Here is a 17,356-nt window from a genome sequence, read left to right on the forward strand (position 1 = left end):
CTGTGTGGTGGTCAGTCTCCCAATGCTGAGGTGGCTTAAGGAAGCTTAGTGCAAACAAAATGTGGTTCAGAACTAACCTTCCTTATTCCGGTTCCAGTTCCAGCCCCAAAGTTTCCAAGCTTCTGGAAATGAGAACCAATGAAGTAGAGCAGGGTAGGGAAATTTAGATGATAGGAAACACAGTGCTGCAGCCATATATCCTCTATAATGATTTCATTCAGTTAAGCTGCTTTAACACCTCCTACATTAAATGGTACAAAGCAAACTACATTTCTCTTATATTCTTCTACACTGCCCCTATGCCCCAGGATATGATCCAGATTATCTGCTTATCACAGATTATCTGGCGGTGGAGACTCATATAATTCATCTTAAAGCTGATAATCTAGAATTGGATCCTGGGATACAGGGCAATGTAGAAGGGAGGGGGCTTAGTTAGGAGAACGAAGCTATGTTTCCTTGGTGTATAACTATGGGGTTAAGCCAACCTTGTGATTGTAGCATCTGGAAATATAACGTATTATTTAGTTTATGTTAAAAATCAAAAGGTGCCCACTGAATATTGTTACCTTGAAAGATAATATATTAGAACAGTATAAGTGAAAAATATGTAAATGCAATACCTCATAATCTTCAGGTATTCCAGGAAAGTCAATTTCTATAAAGTAAAATAAAAACATGCACTATGTAAACTATTATTTGAATATCACAGAGGCACCACCATTCTAAGAAATATCATAAAACCCATGGAAGCTTTAAACACACACACACACACACACACACACACACACACACACACAGTAAAACCTGTAACTTCAAAAGTCAATTGTTTTTATAGAAATTTGTGTCAATGAGCTACTATCACCATGTCTTCTAGCACGTTTTCCTTTGCTTATAACCAACAGGGCATGGTGTGGATGATGGGAAGAACTGTAGCAGAAAGGGGATTTAATGCTTTGCTCCATGCAGTTTAACTCCCACCCAATGGTCACTAGATGCTGAAGGAAGTAAGAAAAATATATGTACCACCTATGTAGGTTTTTGGGAATTTGCTTTTGTGCATGTGTATGACAGAGAGTCTTCAATCTGGGAGGTGGCTAACGTTAAACTTTGGGACTCTTAATTTTGTAGGCTTATCTCATTCCCCTCTGACGGCCTGTCATCCTATTGTGAAGAACTTCATTTTCTGGTATGAAATTAATTTCCTGAATTGAAAATATTTGTACTTATGTCCTTTAGTGAAGAATTTGTATATGTGCATTATTATTAAATACTTGTCAGTAGATAATAGTTTGGGCTTTCCCTCCTTCGTTTTGGTCTGTTTGTCTTTAACAGTTTTCTTATCAGATGACCTAAATGGTGTTATTTTATAGAGATACAGGTTGTAAACATGTGAATAAAACATAATTTAACACCAATTATGCTATGGAGAGTGTTATCTCAAATTTTACTTTTGCTATGTTTACACTTTGTGTGTTTGTGCATGACAGAGGGTTGGACTGGATGGCCCTTGAGGTCACTTCAAATTCTGATTCTATAACCTTGGCTACTTGTATGGGAAGATAAAATGTTAGATATATCAATAGTAGTTCCTCTTTATAAAATTTACTTTCACTTCTAGATGACAGTCACCATTTTAAAGTCTAGCAAGACGGTAGTCTTTCACCCTCATTGCAATTTCATATCAGGTCTGTTCTAGAATAAGTACATGGAAGATTTTAAAGAATAATTGACAAAGAGCCATGTTATATTAACAATCAGGTAAATGCTCCACAATTATAGAAGGTTTGAGGCTATTTCTACACTGCAATATAATTCTATTTCTGAATCCAAATTATCTGCTTTGAAATGGATTATATGAGTCTACACTGCCATATAATCCAATTCAAAACAGATAATTTGGATTCAGAAACTGGATTTATGGCAGTGTAGATGAGGCCTAGAGGAGCCCCTGGTGGCACAGCAGACTAAACCACTGAGCTGCTGAATTTGCTGACCAAAAGGTCAGTGGTTAGAATCCGAGGAGCAGGGTGAGCTCCCATTGTTAGCCCCAGTTTCTGCCAAACTAGCAGTTCGAAAACATGCAAATATGAGTAGATCAATAGATACTACTCCAGTGGGAAGGTAACAGCACTCCATGCAGTCATGCCGGCCACATGACCTTGGAGGTGTTTATGGACAATGCCGGCTCTTTGGCTTAGAAATAGAAATAAGCACCACCCCCTAGAGTTGGAAACGACTAAAATGAATGTCAAAGGAAAATGTTTACCTTTACTTAGATAGGGCTTGAGGGGAAGTTTTGTGCTGCTGGAATCCTCCAGGCGATCATGCAGAGTGCCAAAAATGCACACACATACACCCTCCAAAATGGAAATGGCAGCAAGGTCAATTTATGGCTATGAGTTATTTTTTTAAATGATATTTAAATGGTTCACAGGGTTCCTGTAAACTATTTATCTGGAAGCCCCCAGAATAGGCAATTAATCCTTTCATGGCCAAAACAACAACAAAAAGGTAGCCCATGGAGTCAGGAGGAAGGACACCTGCATGTGACTCAAGGACAATTCTTAAAAATACATATTCAGAAAGATGTTTTTCATACAGACACTTCCTTAGTTTATCTGTCCAAATGAACAAATGAAGCAGCAGCAATTTCTGGGACAAAAGTAAAACAGATTGAAGTTATGGTGTGTAAAAACATGGTAGGATTAAAAGACAATCCTGATGAAATTGTGTGAAAAGGTGATTGCACAATGAGAGCCTGTTCTGCAAATACTTGAACATTTAACAGAACAATTTAGAAGCAGAAGCATAACCACACACAAAATATAATGCAATTATTTTTTAGAAAAAAATCTTACCTGTTATTTTCAGAAGTTTAGGAGGCTAGAGACAAAATAGTGATGATATTCCCTGGCTTCTCAATTGTTTGTAATTAACATGTAAGATGCCCATGAAAACACTTAACACTGTATATTCATAATATATATTTCAACAGCTTGTAAAACAAGCTTTCTTTTAATTAAAAAGAAGAACAGTCATCATTAATTATGTTTGCTTCAAATCCTTTTGATTTGAATTTTCATCCTTTCTTGGTTTTTGTTTTGATTTGTTTTTGTGGCACTCAGTTTACGTTTACACTACAGGCAGAACAAATACTTTATCCAAGGGAACAATATAGATATGTGGATCAAAAACCCTCATTAATGAAAGAATACAAAGGAATCAACAAATTTCCATTTATATTTAAACATTTATTAAGTTCAGAAAAAAACTGTGCCTTTATTACTACACACTACTGCACCCACACTAACTAATGCCAATTCAAAGCACCATATGTGTTCAACCATTTTTTTTTTGGGGGGGGGGGGGGGTCGGTGGAATTACAGTTTGCTTGTCTGTTTCATCTGTGTGTTTGTTTCCAAAACATAGTATATTTCACAGTACACATTTATAGTGCTGTAACAATGGGTTCCCCCATAATTGGAGGGATATAGTCTCCAATTAAACAAAGGTTTTATGATGTGATAGTTTTCTGAGGTGTATGAACATTGTTCTCGAGTGTATAAACATTGCACCAAACTATACAACATTATTGGTTTTTCATAAACAGGGTACATTTTGTTTCTGTATTTAATGTGCTATTTCAGTATTAATATCTGGCATCCTATAAGTGGCATATGGAGGCTAAGTCCAATTACACATTTTTTTTTGGTTCTGCATTGGTTTGAATTTTCTTTCACCCTCTCACAACAGACAACCAAACCCTGTCTTTTACATGCTGCACCCCTTCCAAGAGAGACGTTTACTTGCTTGGGGACCATAGGGGGAGCAGTGACGGTCCAGATATGTATCTTTGCCTGGACATATGGTGATGAAATACCTCCTGGGATCTCCAAAGGGCACCCCAGAGGTCCAGGAGGATCATGTTGTTAATGTACATCCAGCAAATTTTGCTAATGCTCCATAAAACCTTTCCTATGGAACTTGTTTGGCATTTGCTGTCTGTGGCTTTACCTAAGATTGAGCTTTGAAATTTAGAACTAAATCAAGACAATAATCACATGTGGCAGTTTAGATAGCTGACATCTATAAAATGTCAATAATTTCTGAAGCACACAGGAATTCGTGAAGACTCATTAGGTCTTATTTTTTCCTGTGACTATCAATATAGATAATAGAAACTCACCTTTAGCTGCAAATGTTTCATTGATTTTCCCAAGCAATGCATCACAAAACAATGTCTTTCTATCATGTTGTTGTCCATTTAAAAGAAACTGAAAATAGCCCCAACCTCTGGTTCTCTCAGAAGTAATATTTTCATAAACATTTTCATAATCATTTGGGCCATCCCTCTTACAAAAATAAGAACAACAATTCCTGGCTGTGGGATTACATTTACATTAAAGCAGTGATAGATGGGGACTTCAGTGAATCAACTGTATGTTTTAGTTGGGACTTCAAAGAAGCTATCCAAGGTGCTAAATGTATTAAGGAGACAGATTAATTGGGATATGGGAACCATTAGCTGCCACTGATTCTTAAGGTAAAAATTGTATATCAATAAAGCCAGAGGGGGTTTTCCCCCCCTCTGTTTATCTTTCACATCTCCTTTTCATTTTATGTTTAGTGTTTTCAGTTTGTCAGTTTGGAAGCTGAAATTGTCTTATAGCCTGGAACATTTCCAGTTGAATACTGGGTATAGCTGTTTTAATCAAGCAAACAAATAGAAAACTGCTTTCTTTTTATTACTTTGAAAACAGTGTTATAAGGTCTGAAACACTCCAAATTCGGCATTCAATTTTACTGAACTGCAATTACCCCAGCTAGTATCACAATACATACAAATGACAAATACATGTTTGATCAAATTACAAAAGAGGTTCTTTTTTGAATGCAGGCAAATGAAACAACTTACAGTACACCTTTCTCCAATTAAGAAGACATAAACAAACGTGGAGAGACTTCAATAGAGCCACACAAACAAGCAATTATAAAGGAACATCAAAATTATTTATTTTGAGAGGATCCCCCCCCCCCCCCCCAAACAAACTGAAGTTCAGTAGAATTTTTCAACAGTATTCTTTTAGGCATAAATGTCAATAAAAGCAAGCCTGGCAAGTATTATTAGGCTGCAAATACTTAGCAGTCTTTGGCATAATCCTTTGTTTCCAAACCCCATTTGGATCTATTTTCCTTAACTTCTTTTCCTTCCCATGTCAGACTCTAGATGCCAAATTCCTCAAAGCAGTGATCTGTCCACTTGCATTTTGCAAAGCTGTGCAAATAAAATAAATAATATAGGAAACATAGGGAAATAAAAAGAACCACCCAAGCCTTGGAGTGATTAAAATAATCTCTGTCCATGGTGCCTAGTTATTTCTCCTCATTTTAGCTCTCCTTGCTGTCTCATTCAATTTTCCAGAAGCTATAATTACATTTGTGATTACATAGTTTTGATGTATGAAGTATTTGGTTAAGTTGTGATTGGTAAGACAGGACTGCAATCACAAAGCAAGTATGCAGAAAAAAGCAGAACTACACAGGCAAGTAAGATGAATGCTGCTTCTTACAAGGATTGGTGTATAACAGAAACACATAAGGAAGTTATAACATTTCCATTTTTTTCACGTACACAATTACATCAATTTGGGGGTAATAGAGCACAGATGGGGCTAGGTGGCTATGAATCTTGCATACTAAGAAGACTATTGGAGAAGGTCGTTTTGATTAAGATGAGGATGGACAGCACCATCCACTGAGCTGAAAAAGAAAACTCTGCATTTTCCTAATGGCTTGATTAGCTAACAGTTTCCAAGATAAAGAGCTCTCCAGAAGGACATTCAGGAAGCCATATGGATAAATATGAATTGGAGACAACAAATGCAATTATGCAGGAATGTGCAGGAGGGAACTCCAGGAATGAAGAAATCAATACAGACCACATACAATGCAATCAAACATTGATTGCATCGGAGCCCAAAAAGGCCAGAGTTTGCATTAACTATGGATGGAAAGAATACAAAACTGTAAAAAATGGTTGAAAAATATGTTTGTCAGTTGTCAAGAAAACTTGAGAAAAAATCATGAGAATCCCCACATTCACCACTTATCCTATACAATATCCAGGTGGTCCTTTTTCACATAAAACAGCAATTTCTGGGTAGGAAACAGCACTTCCTATGCAAAATGTAATATTTCTATATAGAAATGTTGTTTTCTGTGCTGCAATTCAAGGATTATTCTGAGTAAACAACATATTTGCACAGAAAACAGTATTTTCTAAAATACTGGTACCCTCTGAGAAATTGGCTGGTACCCTCTGAGAAATTATGGCACCTGTCCTAACAACATATATTTCAAATGAAGTGTTTTATAAAAAAGATGGAAGTAATATGAAAGTCAGCTACAATCCAATAGCCACAAACTGCAAAATTCAACAATGTTGATTATGAAAGGAAATTAGTCAAACATCTAACATATTTCATGGGAAGGAGAAAAAATAGAACGTTTGAATTAAAAATAATAATTATTGTTAGTCATTTTGCATGTTGCAGTCCAACATTAAGAAGCAAGGGAATTCCATCACCACATTTGCACTGAAATAACATTCCATAAGAAGCACCATGCAATAAGATTTCAAAATCAACATAATCAATCTAAAAGTATCATTACTTCTTACACTTTTTTGTTCCATTATTTAATATAAATTATTTTCATAGTACTCATCTCATTTCTCACAATAAAATACCAGATTAAACAAACTATCAAGATGGTTCATGGTTAAGCATACATTTTAATTTATATTTCATTAATTACACAGATTAATGGTGTTATATATTAAAGAGTGGCAGGATGTCACAATGATAACCTATAATTTAAATTTAAAATAATAACATCCTTAATGGAGACCTTGATTATCTATGGATGTTAAAAATAAATTTCAGATATTTCAAATTAACAATATTGATACTGAAATTCCATTGCATTGTATTTTCAGCTGGTTTGCAAATAAAAGGCTGCTATGGCATTTCAGCTAAAAATTACCTTTGTGAACTTACCTGGATCATCTAAAGGCATGTCAACAATGACTTGATCACTATATTTTCCATAGAGACCATTAGCACAAATAGCAACTATTTGGAGAACGTAGCTTGTATTAGGCAAGAGATTGTTCAGTATGGCCCCCTGAAATAATAATTACCAGTCATTACTATATGTTTCATTAAAGTTTCATCTCATTTCTTAAAATACAATGGTGCTTCATTAGAAAAAGCAATGCAGTACCCGTGCATGTCTATTTTAAAATCTACATCCAATTATGGGGTTTATTTCCAAGTATTTTAAGAATAAAAAAGTAAATCTTTTAACTTTACTACAAATAATAGCACTACTGAATGTAGAAAGCAATTAATATATACTGGTATCAGTATTGTATTTGGACAAAACTGTTATGCAATACATGAGAGAATCAGAAATACATGTGGGACATACTCTTATCCATTGTAATATTGGGAGAACTCTGTACAGTTGGCCCTTTACATTTGCAGGTTCAAACTTTGATTATTTGCCAATCATTTGGCAACTTGATGAATACATTCTCTAGGAAGTTGACAATAGAGTCATATTGGATGGTAGAGAGATTCCCTAAGAGAACACTTCTCTAGTGAATTCTAGGTTTTTCAGGACAATCCTATAGTCAATTTCCAGGTTAAATGAAACGTTTTTTTCTAACACCCCCCCCCCCCCCCCACAGTTCTCTTGCTTTTGTGTGGATCCTGTGCCCCTAACTCCTGAAAACATGAAGGGTCTACTGTACATAACAGCTTATGGTCAGAAAGGGAAAGAGGTAAAAAATGCCATTGCAAGATGAGGTTTTCTGTCCCTGGACCATGAGCCTCCATTGTCCAGGCAGGTGACCCTAGGTAATTTTCAACGGTAAGCAAATAGTATTTTGGTCCCCCCCCCCCCCCCAGCCAATCACTGATGTATATTTTCTGTTCATCATGGGAGTTCTGTGTGCCATATTTGGTTCAATTCCACCATTGGTGGAGTTCAGAATGGTCTTTGATTGTAGGTGAACTATACATCCCAATAACTACAACTCGCATATGTCAAGGTCTATTTTCCCCAAAGAGCTCCTCAAGAGTGCCCCTGGGCAAAATCAACTATACTGCAAATGCTTACTTTGCGTAATCGGTTGAGCCGCCCCTGGTGTCAATGAAGGCTTTTCAATATCCTGGTGAGACAGTTCTAGCTTATGTGATTTCTGGATTGCATTAGAACTGACCAAACTGACCCATGGGGCCCAAATAAGCAAATTGGGCTGTGAGACAGATTCCTGGGATTGCAGAAGCAGTCCGAGGAGTCTGTCCTAACAGGTCCTATAGCCTATTAGAACTGGGCCTTTAAACAAATTGGACAAATTAATTTGGGACAATTGGTATGTCATGTTTATTACTGTATGTTTAAATTGATATGCTAATTGTTTAAATTGATATGTTATGTTTATTATTATATGTGTAATGTGGCATGATATGCCGTGGTCTGTAAGTCACCCTGAGTCCCCCATTGGGGTGAGAAGGGTGGGATATAAATGTACTAAAATAATGATGATGATGATGATGATGATGATGATGATGATGATGGGTTTTCCTCCTATGTCTCAAATTAATTGATTTTTATTGGAGGCATTGTTTGAAAGCTTCCGGTAAAAGCATGAGAGCTTGTGCAATTTGGGCCCTGTCTGGATGGCCTCTTAGTGAAGAGAAGATTGAAGTGCAATGTGGTTGCACTCTTCAAACATTTCAAAGACTACAGTGGAGAGGAGGGGGGCTTTTCTCTGCTGCCATAAGGGGGAAGGACCAGGTCTAATGGCTTGAAGTTTTAGAAGAGTTGATTTTGACACAACTTGAGAAGGTACTTATTGATAGTATGAGCTATTTGACAGTGGAATCACTTGCTTATAGAGATGGTGGAATCTCCTTTAAATGTCTTCAAAAAAAGACTGGATAGCTACCTGCTGGTGATTCTTTAGCTGGATATCCTGTGCTGAGCAGGAAGTCGGCTCTAATGGCCCATAGGGCCCCCTCCAGCTTTATGATTCTATGGCTTTATAACTCCTTTAGCATCAGAAGGAATACACAAGAGAGGAAAACTGAATCCTAAACCATCACACACCTTAACTTCTCCTCAGTCCATGCCAGCAGCTAATTTTCTCCATTTATGCTCACTTCTCATATTAGAGCTGAAAGAGAGAAAAGTGACTGGAGCAAATATGAATGGGGCACTTAAGGCCCTGCAAAATGGAGAGGATTTGGTATTCCTCTCCCATGTATCCCTTTTATTGTTAAAGATAACTGAATGGGCAAGATATGCAGATTTCAGCACAGTGATGCCTCATGTACCCCATAGTTTACTGTAAGAGGGATTTAGTACACCAGTTATGCAAATATGTGGTAAATTAAAATGAAAAGTGCTAGTGTGCTGTAGTGGTTTGAATGCTGGACTAGGATTCAGGGAAAGCAGGCCTCAAATCCTCACTTAATCAATGAAACTCACTCGAACACCTGGGCAATTCACTATTAGCCATACAGGAAGGACATGAAAAACCTCCTCTGAATAAATTTTGCCATCTAAAAATTACAAAACAATAAATTGCAGTTATAAATTGAATAAAATACTTGCTACTGTTGGCAATCTTTTTACCACTATAATTGTCTGGTTGTTCTATTATGACCTGATTCCAATGGACAGTCCCAACTACGGTAGAGCTATTGAATCAATTACTGAAGACTAATTATGCTGATACCATTAAATCAATGGATAAACTCTAGTGAGGGATAGTCATTGGCTTTAGGCCTCTATCCTTGTCATTGATATAACCTGGCATACACCATTGTTAATAAAGGTTTTAAAGAGAATAATACGGTGTAGGAAGCATAGCAGTATAACTGTTAGCTTTGCCAAAATCAAGAAAATTCCCCACAATAAGTATTTGTAAGTGATTTAGTATCTCTGCTTTGTAAAAAACCTTTAAAGTTGTCAGTTACCAAGTCCTGATACCCATCTGTTAGAAATTCATGCTTTTTCTGGTCTTCTCCTTCTAACTGTTGGTAAAAAACAGCAAACCTCTCAATCATTGTGTCATACACAACTCGTGGCCTTTCCCAAGTAACAAGAAGGCTGGTATAGTTCTTTGGATCAGCTTGAACATTTTCTGGTTCCAAGCTGCAAACTTAAAAACAAAAACAAACACAGAAACAACAAGTTAAAAATACATAGATTGGGATAGTATAGTATTTTTAAAATATTATATATGTTATATGTATTTTAATTGTTTTATCTATGAATGCCATACTGTATATTGTTTTCATGTATATTGTAAATGCATTTGGATCCCATATTGGAAGAAAGGCAGGATACAGTTGACCACATTTGTCTCAAATTCTGGCCTGTTATTTGCACATTCACTTCAGGGGAAAAAACATCCCCAGATTTCAGTCATCATTTTCTTCTACTTGTTTGCTTCCTTTTACTTAAAGTGAAGAATGCAGAAAGGTATTCTTGTTTGATACAAAACATCTCAAAGACTTGGGAGATTATTATATTTTTAGATAAGGTGGAGCAATTAATAAATGCATCTGCCTCAAACCTTCTCCTTGATCTAAAACTGAGAGAGGAAAATAGCCTCCCATTGCCTTTAAAACAAAACAACGTATTTGCAGGGGCATGTTGAAAGTCAATGATTTTCCATAGAGGAAGTGGCTATGCACATGGAATGTCATTTCAGGATGGCACTGTAGAACTGAATGTGAACAAGTAAAGTGTAGCAACATGGAAAACTCAATTGGCTTTTAGTTGGAAGGGCCCTGCCAATAATCACTGGTGCCATTAATTTTCATCTAAACAATATGGATGCAGATTTTGTTTTATTATGTAAGACTCTGCTTTTATAACACAAGAGGGCACCCAAGGCTTAATATTGTTTTTCAGCATTAAAGGCTGCATTCAAAGATATTTCCCCTTGTTGTTTCACAGTAACCGCAAATTAAAAAATAATGAAACAATCTTATTGAACTTGTGGTCCATTTAGTCTCTTTCAAAACCAAACACTAAAACCAATCACTGTGTCAGTTTCCATTTCTAATGAGGTAATGTATAGGTTTATTACATTTAGCAATTACTCAGATATCCTCAGGTGAATCCATCAGGAAAAACAAAACTAGCTCAATTGTGTTATATTGAGGCATTATATTAGAAACTGAAGCAGATGGGATTGAACACACCACTCTCAATATAAATAAACATTTAGTGCTTTCCTTTTTCTGTACAAAATGATCAAGAGGAAAAAAAGAATTTGGTGCTATAGGCTACAATCCAATATAAACTAATCTGGGAAGAAATGTCATATGATTCAAAAAGACTAAATTCTGAGTAAACAGGTATAAGATTGCATTTTGCAAAATACTTGTGTATTCGAGTCCACGGCCATAAAATACTGACATTGCTATCATACAACACAATGCAATAAATGAGAAAGGGTTTGGTGCTGTTTTTTTTCTAAAGTAGTGCTCAGCAGATGACATAAGTCAACATAGGAGAGACTTGCATTGCCCCAGATTCAAATTTCTTTTTGGCTATGAAGTTTCTTTCATCCTAACACCTATCTCACAGGAAAGATATAGGGTTAAAAAAAGAGCTGAACACACATAGAGTGCTTGATGTAAATTTGAGGAAGAGAAGAACACACTATTAGTAATATTAGTAAATTAGCATTTAAGCTTATAAAAACCATAATCTTTAGATGAATCCTATTAGTTGAGGTTCCTTCCCTGTTTTTTTAAAATAATCAATTTGTTCTGTTTTGCTTTGTAATCAACTACCTATAATATATTTGCTGTCAGAATCTTTACTGGATTCAAAATCGACATTCAACTGATTCACTTGTGGATCTTCAGCTGTGGCTTTACTGGGCACCATATTACAAAGCTCTATTTTGGATATTACAAATAATGGTGGAAATGAGACTCAATAGCATAGTCACACCACACTGTCATTGTCTTAAAATATATATTGGTTTATGTAGGAGCTCTGCTTTGAAAGATGAACCTATGAGCCTAATGTATGTCAGTGATCAGTTCCATGTGGATCCCTGCTGGATGATTGTTGGAAAAAGTCTTTCTGTAATGTATGGAAATTCATGTGTATTTATATTTAAACCAGATGAACATGTCTCCCTGGTCTCTCAGAATTTTTATGTATCTCAGTCATCTTTCACCTTTTTGCTTAATGCATGCCACCTGGCAAGCAGTAGTCCAAACAGATGCTGGGAGCCCAGAAACAGTTCAGGAGATAACATCAATCCCAAATGAATATGTATTGGACAAAACTAAGGATGGGAAGCAAACAGCTGCAGAGGGAACTATAGGCACTCAGCCAATACTTAGGGCATCAGGAAATAGAAAAGTGCAGTAGCAGGACCTACAGTAGTCCAATAATACAACAGAACTGATAGCAGAGATGAGTTAATAATGAATAAAACTAAAATTAAACATTAATAAAATAAACTCAAATTGGAATAAAGAAATACAGAGCAATATCTGTAAATCAAACTTCAATACATGATGTGCTGAAGCAAAATACTGCAACACAAGTTTTTCTTCTCATGTGTAATCTTGTCCTCAAAGTAGTGTAAAAAGGAGGAAGAAAGAGTGGAAGTAATGTAGACCAACTGTTTTTATTTTAGCATGAGTTTTCATGAGATAAACCCACTCATACAGATGCAATACAGAGCTATGTCATTGAAAACTACTTGATAAGTAGTGTAGCAACTGCTTGCTTTTTTAAACATTATCTAATGCAAATCACTACCTAAGGGTTAAATTAGGCCAAACCACTACCAAGAAATATCACTGTGCATCTCATGATTTTTGTTTCACTTTTTTGTAAATGTTGTTTCTGAAAAGAAGAAATTGTACTGAAAAATAATGGTAATAATAATACAAATTTTGGGTTTGGAGAGACAAAATGAGCAATGCTGCTAGAGATGGTCCATACTGCAGAATTATAGACAAAAGTAGATATGAACAACTACAGTCCTCTATATGTTGTTGAAGGAACCAGAATCTCTCACCACTGGTTATACAGGATGGGGTTGTTGGAAGTTGAAATCCATAATCTGAAGTGTGACAAATTCCACCCTCCTCCACTGAAGGAAAATGTGGGTCATATTTGTGTGGTTTTGGCTTATATATTTCAATACATATCAGTCTGGTTTGGCTTAAATTTATCACTTTAGTTATACAACCAAAAAGTATAGTATGAAGTTCTAAGACTGACACTTGTTCATGATGGAACACATTTAAAGGAGACAGAAAGTTATATAGTCTTTATTACTCATGCTCAATGCAACAGATATATACAGTTTATTTTGTACTTTTTACTTGAAAAATTTTACAGTTGAATGTTACTGGAATTACTGTATTGTGAATAAATGTTTCACATCTGACAGAATTAGGAACCATGGGCTTGTGGAAGCAGACATCTATGTGCATGCTTCTAGCTGGCCAAACAACTGTACTATGAAACATACTTCATATGTGCTGCATTCCTCAGTCTAGGTTCAATAACTGCATTTATCTAGTCTTAGACCTGGAAATTGGGAAACCATTCTGACCAGATTTTTCAGGATTGAGTAAAGTTAGGTTTGGCCCCTCCATGCTTTGGGGGTTGGGAGTTATGGGTTATCATATCTATTAATTTCCTGCTAGCTCATATGAATCAGAGCCACTATCTTGGTAAGAAGGAAAAAGTGGAGTGGATGGAGAGTGGGGAGGAGTGCCTAGCTCTGTACTAAATCTTTAGAACTGAAGCATGCAGGTTACTGGAGGGGGCAACGCATGTAGTGTCCCAAATTTATTTTATATTATACTACCCTGAGATTTTTGGATAGAGAGCAGAATTCAGGTTCTCAGATTAGATACCTGATGAGGCTCCTGTAATATTGACCCTTAACAGGTTGTAGAAAACAATGAGGTACCATAAAATTTCACGAAGCGTGACTAGAATATCTGTGCTCCTTCATCTTCTAGACCCCAACTTTCAGTCACAGATATCTCTTCCTGACCTGGTTATTTGTGCTGCAGACAGTGGAAGGCACCAAATTCTGTTGTAGGCTATTCTTCGTTCTGTCCAATTTTGTTCTAGGCACCAAATGCTCCTCTAACCTTGCTTGTTCAGTGAGACAACTACTGTGTTGGGAGGTGATGGCTACAGTTATAGATTTGGGTTTAGAAGATGAAGGAGAACAGATTCCTTCATCCCAACTGAGATAACTTTATGGTACCTCATGCTGTTCTGCACTCTGCTAAAGCAATTGGAGCTCCTTTTAGTATCCAGGCTTGGGAACCTGGGTCAAATAAAATGAATCAACAAATAAACATCTTTCTTCTATGAGAAACTCACTGTGGTCAAAATCATTGTCAAATCTGTCAATTATCGCATAAAGAAATAAATACCTGCTTCATGAATTTCTTCCTGTCCAGTATATGAGGAAAACACCTGGCCAGAAAACTTAAGCTGTTGCTCTCTAAAATTATTTTGCAGGTAGTCCATCAGCATCACATAACCAGACTGTTGCATGGTGAGGACATCACAAAATACTGTCAGCTAGGAAAAAGCAGTTAATACAATCAGACAGGGAATTTCCTTCATAAATAATTGGCACCAATAAAAGGAACTTCTAGGGCAATGGAGACATCCATATTTGAATTTCACACCTATCTGACGTTGCATCACAACTTATACAAACACACTAAACATTCCATGCTTCTAGGTTTTCTATATCACCTTTTGCTTCAGCAGAGATTTAGCTACCTTACTCTTTTCCACTCTTTCTAGACCAGTGGTTCCCAACCTTTGGTCCTCCAGGTCTTTTGGACTTCAACTCCCAGAAATCTCAGCCAGCTTACCAGCTGTTAGTAATTGTGGGAGCTGAAGTCCAAACACTTGGAGAACCAAAGGTTAGGAATCACTGCTCTAGACAAACTATCTAGACTGCTTCCTTCACAGTCAACCAGAGGACTCTCATCCCAGTTGGCTTTTTCTAGTTATTTTTTGGGGGGAAAAGATCATGTTCTACCATCTTAAACTGCTCTAGGTAATGTTCATGCTCTGCATCTATTGCTATTCCATTTTATACTTTACATGTAAAACATAAAAGAACTTGCCATTATTTTTGTAGGCAAATTGAAATTAAACATGGTTTCTAACCATAATGGAAAAATTATGATAGAGGCTATTTGATGCAGTTTGACATTCTTTTTTTTTCCAGAAAAAAACCCTACTGGTTTTCTTTCATTTTTGCATAAAACTAGATGTGAAACAAATTTTAAAGGGTTTAAATGCCACCAGTCAAACAACAATTTTCTGATTGTTAATCGATCTCAAGAGTAGTAAGCTAATAAATATGGTATAAGTAATACTTTTCATTAATGAAATAGTTCATTTGAATTAATCAAAGTAATCCAATCTTGAGTAAAACCATCAACATCAACCCAAACAACTCAGCATTAATTTCCTTGGATAAAAATTTACCTGATTTTCTGAAATGTTAACAGTGTCTTTGAATATAATCCATTCAACTGATTCTGAGCAGGGGGGAGTTGATAAAGATCCATTATAAGTGTAATACTTGTTTGTTGAATTTGGCAAAAGGTTAGACAAGATGAAGGGTTCAAGTTCACTTTTCTTCCCTGCAAAATAGATATTATACGTAAACAGTGATTACTTTCTTAAAACCAGATTATGTCAAATAAAGGTGAAGACTGAACTATTGATCTGTTTCAGTTTTGATTTATCTGTTCAACAAAAATGATCTGAAATTAATAACACAAAAATCTACATCAACAGTAAGCAATCCGTCTTCACTTGATGGAGCTACAATCTAAACTAACAACCCATAATATTAAAATAACAACCGTTTTCAAAAACCCATATCAATAACAACAGCTTGAAATAAAGAGCTCTTAAAGTTGTGATGAAAGCCACTTAGCATAACTTTTTTTTTTCTGGTTTGGTTTTCAGTGCATTGGTATAACATAAATTCCGGCAAGTGCTTGTGATTGACAATGGACTGGATAAGAGCAAACAAATTGAAGCTTAATCCAGACAAGACAGAGGTGTTTCTAATCATTTGAAAGGCAGATAGGGAATAGAAGAGATTACACGTCCTATGGAGAGGAACACAATTTGGGTATATGCTGGATTTAGCCTTGAACATAAAGGACAAGGTTTCTGCATTGGCCTGTGTAATAAATCTACCTTTTAGTCGGCTAGGCCGAAGCCTGCATGGCAGTGTTTGGCTTCCTGGTTTTGAGCAAAGAAGGAGGAGGAGTCAGGCTGACTCCTGATTGGGTGTAACAATCAGGGGGTGGAGTCAGCTGATGGAGGGAAAAGGGAGCTGTCTTGTCTGACAGGAGAGAAGAGAGAAGAGTCTGAGAGTTAGACAGAGAGAGTTGGATTTTTGAGAGCAGGAAACTGACAGAAAGGGAAGAGCTTTTAGCTAGTCTCTAGGTTAGGGAATAAGGTGAAGACATTAGGCTAGAGCTTTACTAGAGAGGTTAGTAAAGGAGAGCTGTGTCTTATTGAGCCTAGGAGAGGTTTCAAGGATACCTTATAGCCAATTGAGGGAGGCAGACAGGGGTCTGTGCTCTATGTAAAACTGTGTCTAATAATAGAACAGTTTATTAAAGAGACTCAAGCTGAGAAAGCTATTCTGTCAGGAGAACTGTTTGTGTTCAAGCAACCAAGTTACTGCAACTGCATCAAGATTTTGTACCTCTCATTCCAACGAGTTGTTGTTATTCTCAAGTTAAAATAAACTCTTTATTAGTTTACTCTTAACTGTTGTTCGCCTCAATCCATTCGTTTCCCTCAAAAGTCATTCTCTCAACACATCTTTTACTCTCCAGTCAGCCACAGAAGTCTCAGTGCTCAAACATCCTTTTACTTGAAATACAATCACACTCTTTTTGGTTCCTCAGGCCGGTATTTCTGAGGTGGTGGCAGCTATTTTTACCAAGTGCTTCGGTCACTTAGGCTCAGCCTTTTGTTCCACGCTATATATCTAAGGGCATAGGTGGGATTTGTCTGTCCACCCTGCCCCAGGTATCTTCTAATTCTTTTATAGCCTGCTTGGTGGCTGCCCCTAGACTCCTCATTTATACAGGATAGGATAGAAGGTGCTGCATTGTTTTAAATGAATGGTTTAAATAGTCGTATATCTTTTTAATTCCGTTTTATTCTTTTAATTTGAAGTTTGAATTGATTAAATACTGTGAATATCTTACTTCTG

At 36.4% G+C, this 17,356-nt stretch overlaps 1 protein-coding gene across 5 annotated transcripts in view; it reads right to left on the reverse strand.

The window, feature by feature from the left end:
* Nucleotides 1-17,356, reverse strand: part of PTPRZ1 (protein tyrosine phosphatase receptor type Z1) — a 127,670-nt gene that overhangs the window by 41,059 nt on the left and 69,255 nt on the right. For 4 of the 5 annotated variants that reach the window (XM_060777730.2, XM_060777729.2, XM_060777734.2 and 1 more), the window contains exons 7-11: nt 15,598-15,755; nt 14,520-14,670; nt 10,053-10,237; nt 7,062-7,188; nt 624-658 (exon numbers count right to left, since the gene is read on the reverse strand). In XM_060777730.2, the coding sequence (XP_060633713.2) occupies nt 624-658; nt 7,062-7,188; nt 10,053-10,237; nt 14,520-14,670; nt 15,598-15,755 (656 nt within the window). Of the gene's footprint in view, nt 1-623; nt 659-7,061; nt 7,189-9,180; nt 10,029-10,052; nt 10,238-14,519; nt 14,671-15,597; nt 15,756-17,356 lie in introns of those variants that run through there. The other variant, XM_060777731.2, reaches the window with a different exon arrangement.

The sequence above is a fragment of the Anolis sagrei genome, chromosome 5, assembly GCF_037176765.1.
Source record: "Anolis sagrei isolate rAnoSag1 chromosome 5, rAnoSag1.mat, whole genome shotgun sequence".
NCBI lineage: Eukaryota > Metazoa > Chordata > Lepidosauria > Squamata > Dactyloidae > Anolis > Anolis sagrei.